This window comes from Bos taurus, chromosome 6 (assembly GCF_002263795.3).
Source record: "Bos taurus isolate L1 Dominette 01449 registration number 42190680 breed Hereford chromosome 6, ARS-UCD2.0, whole genome shotgun sequence".
Classification (NCBI taxonomy): domain Eukaryota; kingdom Metazoa; phylum Chordata; class Mammalia; order Artiodactyla; family Bovidae; genus Bos; species Bos taurus.
The window spans coordinates 110,846,242-110,860,060 of NC_037333.1; the positions used below are offsets into that span (position 1 = coordinate 110,846,242).

The 13,819-nt window shown below is 41.4% G+C and overlaps 1 protein-coding gene across 1 annotated transcript; it reads left to right on the top strand.

Moving 5' to 3' along the window:
• Positions 1-5,814: 5,814 nt before the first annotated feature.
• Positions 5,815-13,528, top strand: FAM200B (family with sequence similarity 200 member B). The gene is given in 4 exon segments (XM_059887824.1): positions 5,815-5,899; positions 7,311-7,370; positions 10,675-13,069; positions 13,071-13,528. Coding segments are annotated over 2 exon segments (1,977 nt in total). The 5' UTR covers positions 5,815-5,899; positions 7,311-7,370; positions 10,675-11,419; the 3' UTR covers positions 13,398-13,528.
• Positions 13,529-13,819: the final 291 nt, after the last annotated feature.

A 13,819-nucleotide genomic window follows, 5' to 3' on the forward strand; every position in this document is an offset into this window, starting at 1 on the left:
TACACATATCAGTTGTTAAATAATTTAATTATGGGTGAGTGAGAGAGCGAAAGTCACTCAGTCGTGTCTGACTCCTTGTGGCCCCACGGACTATACCTTGCCAGTCTCCCCGTCCATGGAATTCTCCAGGCAAGAACACTGGAATGTGTAACCGCTCACTTATTCCAGGGGATCTTCCCAACACAGGGATCAAATCCAGGTCTCCTGCATTACAGGCAGATTCTCTACCATCTGAGCCATCAGGAAAGCCAATTTTATTACATATTTATTTATTTACTATGTTATATATATAAATAATTTGAAACAAAAAATCCACTTACTGTGTGTGTGTTACTCAGTTGTGTTCTACTCTGCAACCCCATAGCTTCCCTGGTGGCTCAGACAGTAAAGCGTCTGCCTGCAATGTGGGAGACCGGGGTTCAATCCCTGGGTCTGGAAGATCCCCTGGAGAAGGAAATGGCAACCCACTCCAGTATTCTTGCCCGGGAAATCCCATGGATGGAGCCTGGTAGGCTATAGTCCATGGGGTCACAAAGAGTTGGACACGACTGATCCACTTCACTCCACTGCAACCCCATGGGCTGTGGCCTACCATGGCCTACCTCTGTCCATGGGATTCTCAGGCAAGAATACTGCAGTGGATTGCCATTTCCTTCTCCAGGGGATCTTTCCAACCTAGGGGTTGAACCTGGGTCTCCCACACTGCAGGCAGATTCTTTACCAATGGAACTACCAGAGAATCCCAAATATATACACACACACACATAAATATAAACAATAAATCCAATTACTATAAGATATTAAGATTTATTATAAAACCATAATAATTAAGGGGCTTCCCAGGTAGTTCAGTGGTAAAGAATCTGCAAGAAGATCCAACCAGTCCATTCTAAAGGAGATCAGCCCTGGGATTTCTTTGGAAGGAATGATGCTAAAGCTGAAACTCCAGTACTTGGGCCACCTCATGCGAAGAGTTAACTCATTGGAAAAGACTCTGATGCTGGGAGGGATTGGGGGCAAGAGGAGAAGGGGACGACAGAGGATGAGATGGCTGGATGGCATCACTGACTCGATTGACGTGAGTCTGAGTGAACTCTGGGAGTTTGTGATGGACAGGGAGGCCTGGCGTGCTGCACTTCATGGGGTCACAAAGAGTCAGACAGGACTGAGCGACTGATATGATCTGATCTGATCAATGCAGGAGCAGCAGGAGATGCAGGTTAGACCCTTGAGTCAGGAAGATCCCCTGGAAGAGGAAATGGCAACCCACTCCAGTATTCTTGCCTGGAAAATTCCATGGACAGAGGAGCCTGGTGAGCTACAGTCCATGGGGTTGCAAGAGTCAGACATGACTGAGCACCAATGCACGTAGTATTAATAATTAAGACAACATAATAATGGTCTCAGTTCAGTTCAGTCGCTCAATCGTGTCCGACTCTTTGCTACCCCATGAATTGCAGCACACCAGGCCTCCCTGTCCATCACAAACTCCCAGAGTTCACTCAGACTCACATCCATCGAGTCAGTGATGTCATCCAGCCATCTCATCCTCTGTTGCCCCCTTCTCCTCCTGCCCCCAATCCCTCCCAGCATCAGAGTCTTTTCCAATGAGTCAGCTCTTCCCATTAGGTGGCCAAAGTACTGGAGTTTCAGCTTTAGCATCATTCCTTCCAAAGAAATCCCAGGGCTGATCTCCTTTAGAATGGACTGGTTGGATCTCCTTGCAGTCCAAGGGACTCTCAAGAGTCATCTCCAACACCACAGTTCAAAAGCATCAATTCTTCGGCACTCAGCTTTCTTCACAGTCCAACTCTCACATCCATACATGACCACAGGAAAAACCATAGCCTTGACTAGACGGACCTTTGTTGGCAAAGTAATGTCTCTGTTTTTCAATATGCTATCTAGGTTGGTCATAACTTTCCTACCAAGGAGTAAGCGTCTTTTAATTTCATGGCTGCAGTCACCATCTGCAGTGATTTTGGAGCCCCCAAAACTAAAGTCTGACACTATTTCCACTGTTTCCCCATCTATTTCCCATGAAGTGATGGGACCAGATGCCATGATCTTCGTTTTCTGAATAATGGTCTAAAGATAGACAAAAATCATAATTAGAATAGAGGCCAGAAAGAAAACTGCATTGTAGGCAGACTTGATGTATGTCAGAGCTGCCAAAGACTATTCAATAAATAGGGCTAGGACAACTGTTATTAGTGCAGGGAAAAATGAAACTATACATCTACCTCAAATCAAACATTAAAAAGAAAAATCAATTCCAGGTACATTAAGGATTGAAATGAAAAACATTCAGAAAAAAAGAATATATTCTTTTACTCTGGAGGTTAGGAAGAATTTCTTAAATAAGACATAAGACAGGGCATTAAAGAATAAATCTTACTTTCATTAAAATTAACTCCTACCCATCAGTAAGGAAAAAACAAATAGCATAACAGAAAGGTGGACAAATATATAACAAAAATTTTATTGATATAGAAATTTAAAAAATACATGAAGATATTCAACTCTCCTTAGTTTTCAGGATAGTGCAATCAACACAACAGTAACATTCCACTCTTATCCCAACAGACTGGAGAAACTCAAGTCTGACAAAACCAGGTTTGGGCAAGGATGTAGAATAAGAATTCTCACACACGCCAGTAGGATTGTAAGTTGGTCCAAGCACTTTAAAATAATATTGGCATTACTAATTAAACTGAACTTATGCATAATCCCATCTAGCAATTCTAGTTGTATTCATCTGCCAGGGTAGCAGTAACAAAAATGCTAGAGACTGGGTGGTTTAAAAACCGATTTATTAAAAAAAAAAAAAGATGTATTTCCTCATTTTGGAGGCCAGAAGTCCAAAATCACAGTTTGGTTTCTTCCCCCCTCCTCTTCTTGCATTGCAGATGTCTTCTTCCGTGTATTCATTGGCCTTTCTTCTTTGAATGCACATGTCCAGTGTCTCTCTATATGGCCAATCTCATCTTCTTTTTTTAAATTAATTTATTTTAATTGGAGGCTAATTACAATATTGTAGTGGTTTTTGCCATACATTGACATGAATCAGCCATGGGTGTACATGTGTCCCTCATCCTGAACCCCGCTCTCCAATCTCGTCTTCTTAAAAGAACATCAGACTAGACTAGAGCACTCCCCACCAAAGGTCTCATTTTAATTAACTATCTCTTTAAAGACTCTATCTCCAAATGCAGGCAATTCCTGAGATACTTGGAGATGTTGATAATCAGGGCCACAATTAAGAATTTTGGAGAATCCCAATTCAGCTCATAACACCACCTCTAGGAATATCAGCCAGGGAAACTTTTGTATGTGTTTGAGAATGCTGATAGCATTTAGTTCATAACAGTAAACAACATAGCAGATAATTCGAGTGTATTGTCTTTCTAAAGCAAAATACTATATAGTAGTGAAAAGGAAAAGACTATAATTACACACAAGGGCTTCCCAGGTAGCACAATGGTAAAGGATCTGCCTGCCAAATGCAGGAGCTGTGGGTTCGATCCCTGGGTTGGCAAGATCCCCTGGAGGAGGGCATGGCAACCCACTCCAGTATTCTTGCCAGGATAATCCCATGGACAGAGGAGCCTGGTGGGCTACAGTCCATGGGGGCATGAAGAGTCAGACACAACTGAGTGATTGAGTATGCATAGCAACATGCATAAATCTGGATCATTCTTAGAAAGGGTTAAATGGAAAAAAATTCATTACAAAATAATACATGCAAAATAGCTACATTTATAATAAGGTTAAAAAAAGCAAAGATACATTGCATATCTGGGGGATACAGTGGGTAGCCTTATAATAAACTCTAAAGAAAAGCAAAGTAATGAATAACAGACAATTCAGGATAGTGGTTTCCTCTGGGAAGGAAGGAGGGGGAATACATTAAGAAAGAGACATGTGTGTGTTAGTTGTTCAGTCATGCCTGACTCTTTGCAACTCCATGGACTGTAGTCCACCAGGCTCTGCTGTCCATGGAATTCTCCAGGCAATACTGAAGCAGGTAGCCATTCCCTTGTCCAGGGGATCTTCCCGACTCAGGGATCGAACCCACGTTGCCTGCAATGCAGGTGGATTTTTTACCGCTGAGCCACCAGGGAAGCCCATCTATTTGTTAATTAGATGTTCACTGATCATTGGAGGCCAACTTTGGAGACCACTTTGTTACCAACAGAAGCAATACTAACTTTGGCAGCTTTCAAGATCTTTTCTCTCTGCATGGAAATAGTGGACCCAAGCAAATTCAACTCACACACTGGGCGTTTCATTCACCCTGATCAAAACACTTAAAATTACAGCCGGTTTCACACTAAGCTTTTGGGATACTTTAGAACACACTTGCTGATGCATGAAATAAACGGAGATGCAGCCTAGATGCTCGAAGAGATAGTCCCAAGCTATGGGGCCCCGAACCTGAGGTGCCCAGTGTAGTTGCAGGGAGGGGAGCTTGGCAGGTCATCTGCCCCTGTAAAGGCTCCACGTGAAAGACTCTGAAGGCTAAGCATACCAACTCTTGTTGCTCTTTGCTTATTTTTTTTGGTAAAGGTGAAAACCCTTCCAGATTTCCTTCAACTATCAACCCTGGTGCTCTGTGACAACCTAGAGGGGCAAGAGGGTGTGGGATACCGGAAGGAGGTTCAAGAGGGAGGGAGCACCGACCACTGATTCATGTTGATGTATGGCAAAAACCAACACTATATTATAAAGCAATTATCCTCCAATTAAAAAAAAAAAACAAAAAAACAGGCACTAATACAATACAGGTCTTTCCTAAAAGTGAACTGGCCTAAAGCAAACTTTTAAAAGTGGGGGAGACCTGTATTATCAACCTGAAAAATAGTTGTCTGGTAACAAAATGAATTTTTCTTTGCACTGACTTATTTTGTGCCTAAAAACGTGTTCTGTTAAACCATTCACAGGGCAGAAATAAAATATATACATATTTACTTGCATACATTTTATATCTATTTGATGAAATGCAGATCTATGTTAAAAATCGGTGGACTGCTAACCTAGAGACACAAACCTAAAATGATTATTAAAATAAGTCTTCCTAAATAAGTAAACAAGGTAAATGATAGCTGTTGCTGTTATTCAGCCGCTCAGTCCTGTCCGACTCTGTGCGAGCCCATGGACTGCAGCACGCCAGACCTTCCTATCCATCACCATCTCCCAGAGTTTGCTCAAACTCATGTCCACTGAGTCGGTGATGCCATCTAACCATCTCATCCTCTGTCGTCCCCTTCTCCTCCTGCCTTCAATCTTTCCCAGCATCAGGGTCTTTTCCGATGACTCGGCAATTTAAAAGAATCTCTGTAATTCTCTTACAGAGACTGACAAAATTAGCGTGTTCGCGTGTGGCCGAGCGGGGCGGCCCGGCCAGAGGCGGCGGTTCAGCATCACCAGTCACCAACATCATCAATCATCATCAATCTCGGTTCCGGAGCGGCTGCTGGGCCAGCTGGAAGGTCTGCTTGATTGGTACCAGCCTCTTCTCCGCTCCCATGGCGCCGGACCGGATCGAGGCGAAGCCGTCCGCGCTTGACGACAGCCAGAGAGTGACCACCATCCGCGTCTCAGCAGACGCTCCCAACTCCGGTCAGTCAGCCGCAAACAGCCGACAGCTCGGTTACCGCCAGAGCCTTCAAATACCTCGCGCGAGAAAAGGAAACACCGCGAGACAACCGCGAGAGCAGGGCCGCCTCCTGGCTTCGCGCGTGCGCAGAGGACCGAGCCGGCCTTCTTCCGGTTGCAGGTGGGATGGGTTTCTATGGGTGCGGAGGCGAGGCCGGAAGTGGTGTTGAGTAGGGAATGGGGGGCGAGGTACACTGGCGCTCGGCAGGTTAGGCGGGAGGCTTGCGGCTCTGGGCTGGAGGTAAGAAGGAAGAAAAGCGAGCTCTGGTGGGAGTGGTCCGGATTCGTCTGAAGGGAGACATTGCAGGGTTCGTTGGTGGGAGGCATGTTTCGGTTTTGCCCAGAGGACGGATGGACGTCCACCGGAGGTAGGGAGCTGCGATCCTGGATCCGGGGGCGGATGCTCTCTGGTCGGCTGAAGGGGTCAGGCTGGGGTTCGTAGACCTAGTTAGCTCCCTTGAGATCTGGGGGAAACGGGAGTCTCCTGGGAAGAGGATTACATTCTAATCTAGTTAAAGCTCATACCTGCAAAGTCCTCCTCTTAAGGCATAATTAACTAATGAGTGCACGATAACAATACAAGAAACAAAGGAGAATATCAGAGGTAGAAGGTAATTTTAAATTATTGGTTATGAGACAAGCAGGCAGTGCCTTCAGGAAAGAATCACGCCTTAGCCATCCCTTTTAAAAATAGAATATTTTTTGGCTGACACAAAGTAGAAATAAAACTAGAACCAATACATATATTTGAAGCCCTTGTCTGCTCCATCCAATTCCATTCTGTTCTTTCTTGACCAAGGCCCCTCCCCTTTAAAGTATCTTTATGTTTTATTTTTTAATTACATGCGTAGTGCTGTTTTGCATAGTTTTCACAGTCAGAAATGTGTATATCCTTTGGCAGCTTTCTTAATGTAAGATTTGACAGTGTTGTGTAACTCTAGCTCATTCATTGTTAACATCTGAACAGGTGTGTTCCTTTGTATGAATATACCCACTATCCATTTTCTTGCTTTGTATTCCCAGCGCCTGGCACATTGTAAATCCTTACATGTTAGTTGAATGGATAAATGCTGTGGCATTTGAGCTTAATCATAAAGAATAAATAGGATTTTAAATGACTTAAAGCAAGAGAAGTAGTCCAGGCACAGGGAATACCAGCCAGAATGAAAACACAAGTGTGAAAATGCGGGAGGTATTTCAAGAACTCATGGCAGTCTTAGAGCTTGAAGTGTAGGATTGTGTGGAGATACCAGTTTAAATTACATTATCCTGAAGAGATTGCACTGGTTCATAGCCAGTAGAGGTTTTTGAATTATGAGGAAACTGATCAGAGCTATATTTTTAGAAGATAGTACTAGAGCTCTATGGAAGTATGTCTAAGAGGTAAAAATTCATGGTAGGTAATTAAAGACCACACCTGTCAGGCATCATAATAATGATCATTGTGTTAAGCACGTAAGGCAATCATGCAGACCTGCTTAAAACCTTAGAACATTCTCCCAGTCCACTCACAGCACTTTTGTAGACAGTTATTTCATACCTTCTGTCAAGCTTGCAACATTTTCTACTTCAGACTCCCATTTAGTTATTCCCTTGTATCCTCTTTCAGTTAAAAAAGGACTTCCACATGCTTTCTTCCTCACATTTTTCAGGTCTGTACACTAATACACCATGTCTACTATTACTGTAGGTGAATTGTCTGAAGAAAGCGGGTAAGCCCTTTAAGAATACTTTTTGAATACAACAACATACATTGTTGCTCTGAAGCACAGCCGAATGGACTCCTAAAGAGGCTTCCCAGGTGGCACTAGTAGTAAAGAACCCTCCTGCAGATGCAAGAGGAAGTGGGTTTGATCACTGGGTAGGGAAGATCCTCTGGAGGAGGGCTTGGCACTTCACTCCAGTATTCATGCCTGGAGAATCCCATGGACAGAGGAGCCTAGCAGGCAGGCTGCAGTCCATGGAGTCGACTGAAGCGTATGTCATTCTATAATCTCTTTGAGGCTTCCCTGGTGGCTCAGACAGTAAAGAATCCGCTTGCAAAGCAGGAGACCCAGGTTTGATGCCTGGGTCGGGAAGATCCCCTGGAGGAGGGAATGACAGCTCACTCCAGAATTCTTGCCTGGAGAATTCCATGGACAGAGGAGCCTGGTGGGCTATAGTCCTTGAGAGTCGCAAAGAGTTGGACAGGACTGAGCTACTAACACTTTCACTTTCAAAGAGGATTGGGTCCAAATGAAAATAGTAAAAATAAAAAAGAACAGAATGATTTAAAGACAATTGTTTTTGTCCTAAAAGAATTACTCAAAAAAAAAAAAAAAAAAGAATTACTCATACCCATAATAATATAAATGAGAGATGAGTTTTTTAAGTCTTTATTTTCAGGTAGATTTATGTGTTTGGCTTTATAAGAAAAATCTAAATATAGTTTACATTTATGTTTTTATAAGCAATTTATTTTGAAATATAATACTGTGGATCCAATTTTAAATGTCTCACTAATCTATGTCTTACATATCACCAAATTGTTCAAATATAGTTTGGTAACTTATTTTTCACTGACTAATAAAAATAGAATGTCCGTGGTACAGTTTACTATAGGTGTCATTCATTCTCTCATTTAATCTTTCAAATGCATTTATTGAGAACCTACCATGTGACAAACACTGTTCTAGGAACAGGTAGATAAAAAGATTCATTAGTGGAAAGTCACTAACTTGAAACTGTATCCCATGCCTCTATTAATACACCTTGGTATATAAGATGCTTTCAGCTACAAGTATTTGGTTACCTTAACTCTTGAAAGTCTCTTCTAAAGAATGGCTAAACTAGATGCACAGCCGATTAAAGAGCATTATTGCTCTTCTTCTTTATCAAAGAGATCCAGATGGAGTTGCTTTTCCAACAGTTTAGTTCCAGTTTAATATGGTGATGCTTTCCACCATACTTTGCCTCCATCTGGGAGGCATCTGCCAGAAACTCATTACTCCTGCTAACTACCTTGGCAGACAGGACGGAAGACGTACAAAGAAAAGCTTTGCCTCTTTCTCAGAGGAGGGTAAGATATTTTGAACATGTCATCTTTGGGGAAACATCTAAGGAAGATTAAATCAGAAGCATCTACCAGACCCTGAATTCTCTCTCCCATTGGTTGCTAAGTCATGTCTGACTCTTTGTGACCCCATGGACTGTAGCACACCAGGCTTCCCTGTCCTTCAGTATCTCTCTGAGTTTGCTCAACTCATGTCCATTGAGTCAGTGATGCCATCCAACCATCTCATCCTCTCCTGCCCTCTTCTCCTCCTGCCCTCAATCTTTCCCAGCATCAGGGTCTTTTCCAGTGGCTGGCTTGTTAAAAATGAGCATCCTTGTTAAAAATGCATGTTTACAAACAGTGCAGCAGTCAGGTTCCTTAGTGTTTACCCAAAGGAGTGGAAAACTTTTGTACACACAAAAACTGGCAGCCCATGTTTATAGCAGCTTTATTTACAATTGCCAAAAATTGGGAGCAACTAAGTTGTCTTTCAGTAGGTGAATGTATAAATAAACTTAGAACCAAGCAAATATTTTTCAGTGCTAAGAAGACATGAGCTATCAAGTCATGAAACTACATGGAGGACCTTTAAATGCATATGACCAAGTGAAAGAAGCCAACCTGAGAAGTCTATATACATGTAATTCCAACAGTATGGCATCCTGGAAAAAGCAAAATTGTGAAGCTGAGCTGGTTAAAAAAATCAGTGACTACCAGAGATCAGTGGGGGTAGGAAGGAAGGGAAGGATAAATAGAGGCACAGGGTTTTAGGGCAGTGAAATACTCTCTCTGATGCCATATGGTGGATACATGCCGTTATTCATTTGTATAGGATGTACGACCCCAAGAGTGAGCCTTAGTGTAAGTGATGGACTTTGGGTGATGGCGATGTGTTGGTGTGGCTTTGTCACCTGTAACACGTACCACTCTGGTGGGGGATGTTGGTAATGGGGAAGACTGCATATGTGGGGGCAGGGCTATGTGGGAAAAAATCTCTACCTTTTGCTCAGTTTTGCTGTGAACCTAAAGTTGCCAAGTTTATTACATTTAAAAAAAAAACGTATTATCCATGACATACTATAAGTCCCCTTCAAGTTTACTGTTAAATACAATTTAATGAAGTCTTATAGAATACCCTCACCAAGGCCTTCTCCCTCTGGCAGCATCTTTCTTGTTTCAAGGTCAAAACATGATGCCTCTTTAAATCTGGCGTTGTTATTAAAAGATTAGACCGGAATAAATATAGTGGTGACGGACTGATGAAAATTGATGGCATTCAGATCATCTGTCAGCTTCCCTGATGGCTCAGTAGTAAAGAATCCACCTGCCAATTCAGAAGACCTAGGTTCAAACCCTGGGTTCGGAAGATCCCCTGGAAGAGGAAATGGCAACCCACTCCAGTGTTCTTGCCTGGAAAATGCCATGGACAGAGGAACCTGGCAGGCTACAGTCCTGGGATTGCAAAGAGTCAGAGGTGACTGAGCACAGATGGAAGACTTTACCGTTCTTCCATTCCATTCTCACCCCGACCCCCACTCCCCCACACACAAAGTGGCATTACTTAATGGAGAGGTTTGTAAGGAAGTGCTGTATTATGTTGATAAGACCCAAATATCCCAAGTTCAAGAAAGCAGTGCAGTAAGTACTTTCAAAATGGGCACACTCAAAGTGAGCTAAGGAAAAACACTTGGTGGATGAGCTGTGCTCCTCCATGGTCTGCTGTGTTCAGCTTTGGCAGTGTACTCTGCATCTCCTGGTACTGACCAACCAGGTCTTAACATCATTTTTTCTCTCTCCCAGTCTTGGTTGAAGTAGTATGCCTTTTAGAAATGGGCCTAAACCTGTATAACATGGTGGTGAGGAGATCTACAGCTTTTTGCTTCAACATCCATGACCTTGGATTTTTTAAAGATCACTATAGCTGGGAATAGTACTGCTCTGTCTTGTAATGCTTAATGTCATATTTCTGGTCTTATTCCCAGGTCAAGGATGCATTCCAAGAAAGCTCTAAAGATATATCACCAGCTCCAACTGTATAGTTGACCTAGCCATGGAAAACCTCATTGGAACCTTACTAGATCAAAGCATAATTTGCCATCTTAAAAAATATGCTTCCCATCAGAAAGTATCAGGAATAAAAATCTGAGATATATACCCACCACTTCAAGGAAGTTCCAGTGTCAGCCAGCAGTTTAGCAGATCAGCTAGTTTTTTTGATCATCAAGCAGACGTAGTCAAGCTACCAACACAACAGAAGAAAATGTCTCTGTATCAGTATTTTTCATGTTATGTGTGGGACCCATTTGGTAGGTCATGAAATCAATTTGTGAGTCATGATGAACATTTTTAAAAACAAAATAAAATTTGAAATATCAGAGTGCTTTGCATAAATCCTTTGCCAGAATCGTGCACCTTGCAGGGAATGCTAAGGTCAGTTTCAATATGTGAAAAGATATTTGATGGAGGGGATATGATGAATATAGTGTCCATTGATTGCTTAAGAAACGATTTTTCAGTTATTTGTTCATTGATAAACAAAACGGCTGATATGCAGTCTAGTTGTATATTATAACTTGCAACTGGATATAAAGTCTGAGATGTTCAACTGAGATTCAGTTGCAAATTGAATGTTTTGGAAAGATGTTATCTAGGCTATAAATATGTATACGCACATATACATATATATTTGAGTTAGTGGCAATTGTAACATTCAAAATTGCTTTTAAAATGGATCGTTTCTTTTTTAAAAGAAAGAGGAATAATAAAGCAAAATACGCAAAAGCATGCTCAAGTTCTGCCTCTGGATCTGGAAGTGTGACCAGTGACAATTATGAGAAAAATATTGACTCTAATCTGCAAACATCAACTGCATTTGAACCAGATTTCAAAAAGAAAAAAGTTAGTGTAAGACGTTATAATGAAGATTATTTAAAATATGGTTTTATCAAATGTGAAAAACCCTTTGAAAGTGACAGACCTCAGTGTGTTATTTGTAATAATATTCTTGCAAATGAAAGCTTAAAACCTTCCAAATTAAAAAGGCACTTAGAAACACAGCATGCTGAACTTACTGATAAGCCTCTTGAATATTTTCAAAGGAAGAAAAAAGACGTAAAGTCACCAACACCATTTCTTAGCTATTCTGCTGTCAGTGAGAAAGCCTTATTGTCATCGTACTTAGTTGCATATCGGGTGGCAAAAGAGAAAATGGCTTACACAGCTGCAGAAAAAATTATTCTTCCAGCATGCTTGGATATAGTGCGTACAATTTTTGATGATAAATCTGCAGATAAATTAAAAACTATTCCTAACGATAACACGATAGCTCTTCGAATTTGTACAATTGCCGAGCATTTAGAGGCCACGCTTACTGCTCGATTACAGTCAGGAATAGACTTTGCAGTTCAGTTTGATGAAAGCACTGATACTGGAAGCTGCACAGCACTTTTAGTCTATGTGAGATACACGTGGCAAGGTGACTTCATGGAGGATTTTTTGTGTTGTTTAAACTTAACCTCATGCCTGAGTGAATTAGATATTTTCACAGAATTGGAAAAGTGCATTGTTGGTCACTATAACTTAGACTGGAAAAACTGCAAAGGAATCACAAGTGACGGAACAGCAAATGTAACTGGGAAACAGAGCAGAGTAATTAAAAAGTTGCTCGAGGTGACTAGTGCCACGTGGAATCACTGTTTTATACATCGTGACGTGTTAGTGTCCAGAGAGATCCTACAGAATCTCATGGAAGTATTGAAAAATGCAGTGAAAGTTGTTAATTTTATTAAAGGAAGCTCACTCAACAGCCGACTGCTTGAAACCTTCTGTTCAGAGATTGGAGCTAACTGTACCCACTTACTGTATCATACCAAAGTCCGCTGGTTATCTCAAGGGAAAATATTAAGCAGGGTTTATGAACTCAGGAATGAGATCCATGTTTTTCTCACTGAAAAGAGATCTCATTTGGCAACTATTTTTGAGGATAATATTTGGGTAATGAAACTGGCATATTTAACAGATATTTTTGGCATCCTTAATGAACTCAGTTTAAAACTACAGGGGAGAAACAATGATGTATTCCAACAGATGGAATGGATCCAAGGATTCCGAAAGACATTATTATTGTGGCAAGCGAGACTGAAAAGCAAGCGTCCTAGCTACTACATGTTTCCAAGATTTTTGCAGCACATCGAAGAGAATGTTATTAATGAGAACATTTTGGAGGAAATAAAACTAGAGATACTGTTGCATCTCACGTCTCTCTTTCAAACCTTTAACCATTTCTTCCCAGAAGAGAAATTCGAAACACTAAGACAAAATTGTTGGGTAAAAGATCCATTTGCTTTTCAAAACCCAGAATCAATAACTGAGTTAGACCCTGGTGCCTGAAGAAGAGAATGAATTATTGCAGCTCAGTTCTTCAATCACATTGAAGAATGATTATGAAGCATTAAGTTTATCAGCATTTTGGATTAAGATAAAGGAAGATTTTCCTTTGCTAAGTCGAAAGAGCATCCTGCTACTATTACCATTCACAACAACTAGTTTGTGTGAACTGGGATTTTCGGTCTTAACCCAGTTAAAAACAAAGGAAGGGAATGGATTCAGTGGTGCAGCAGAAGTGCGGGTAGCACTCTCCTCCTGTGTTCCAGACTGGAACGAGCTCATGCGCAGGCAGGACACTCCCCACCTTAAATCAGTCTGACCTGGTTTTTGTTGGCGTTTCATATTTTGTAATCCTTCCTGTGTTGTATTTAAATGTTAATATAGCAGTGTATGTGGTAACATGTTTTATTTTTGTTAAATTTAAATACTAATAAAATAATTTTATGTCCATTGAACAGAAATTAATGAATTTTGATTAGCGGTCATGCCCTGTTGTAGAGGCATTTGGGATATGAAATGAAGAAAACAAAAGGTCATTCTCTAGTGGAGCTTTAGTTCTGGCAAGGAGGGAAAGATGATAAATGTAATAAATACAACCTTTATAATATTTAGCAGGTAATAAGTGCTGTAGGAACGCGCTTCCCCAGTGGCTCAATGGTAAAAAATCCCCCTGCAATGTAGGAGACGAGAGACATGGGTTCAATCCCTGGGTCAGGAAGATGCCCTGGAGGAGGGCATGGC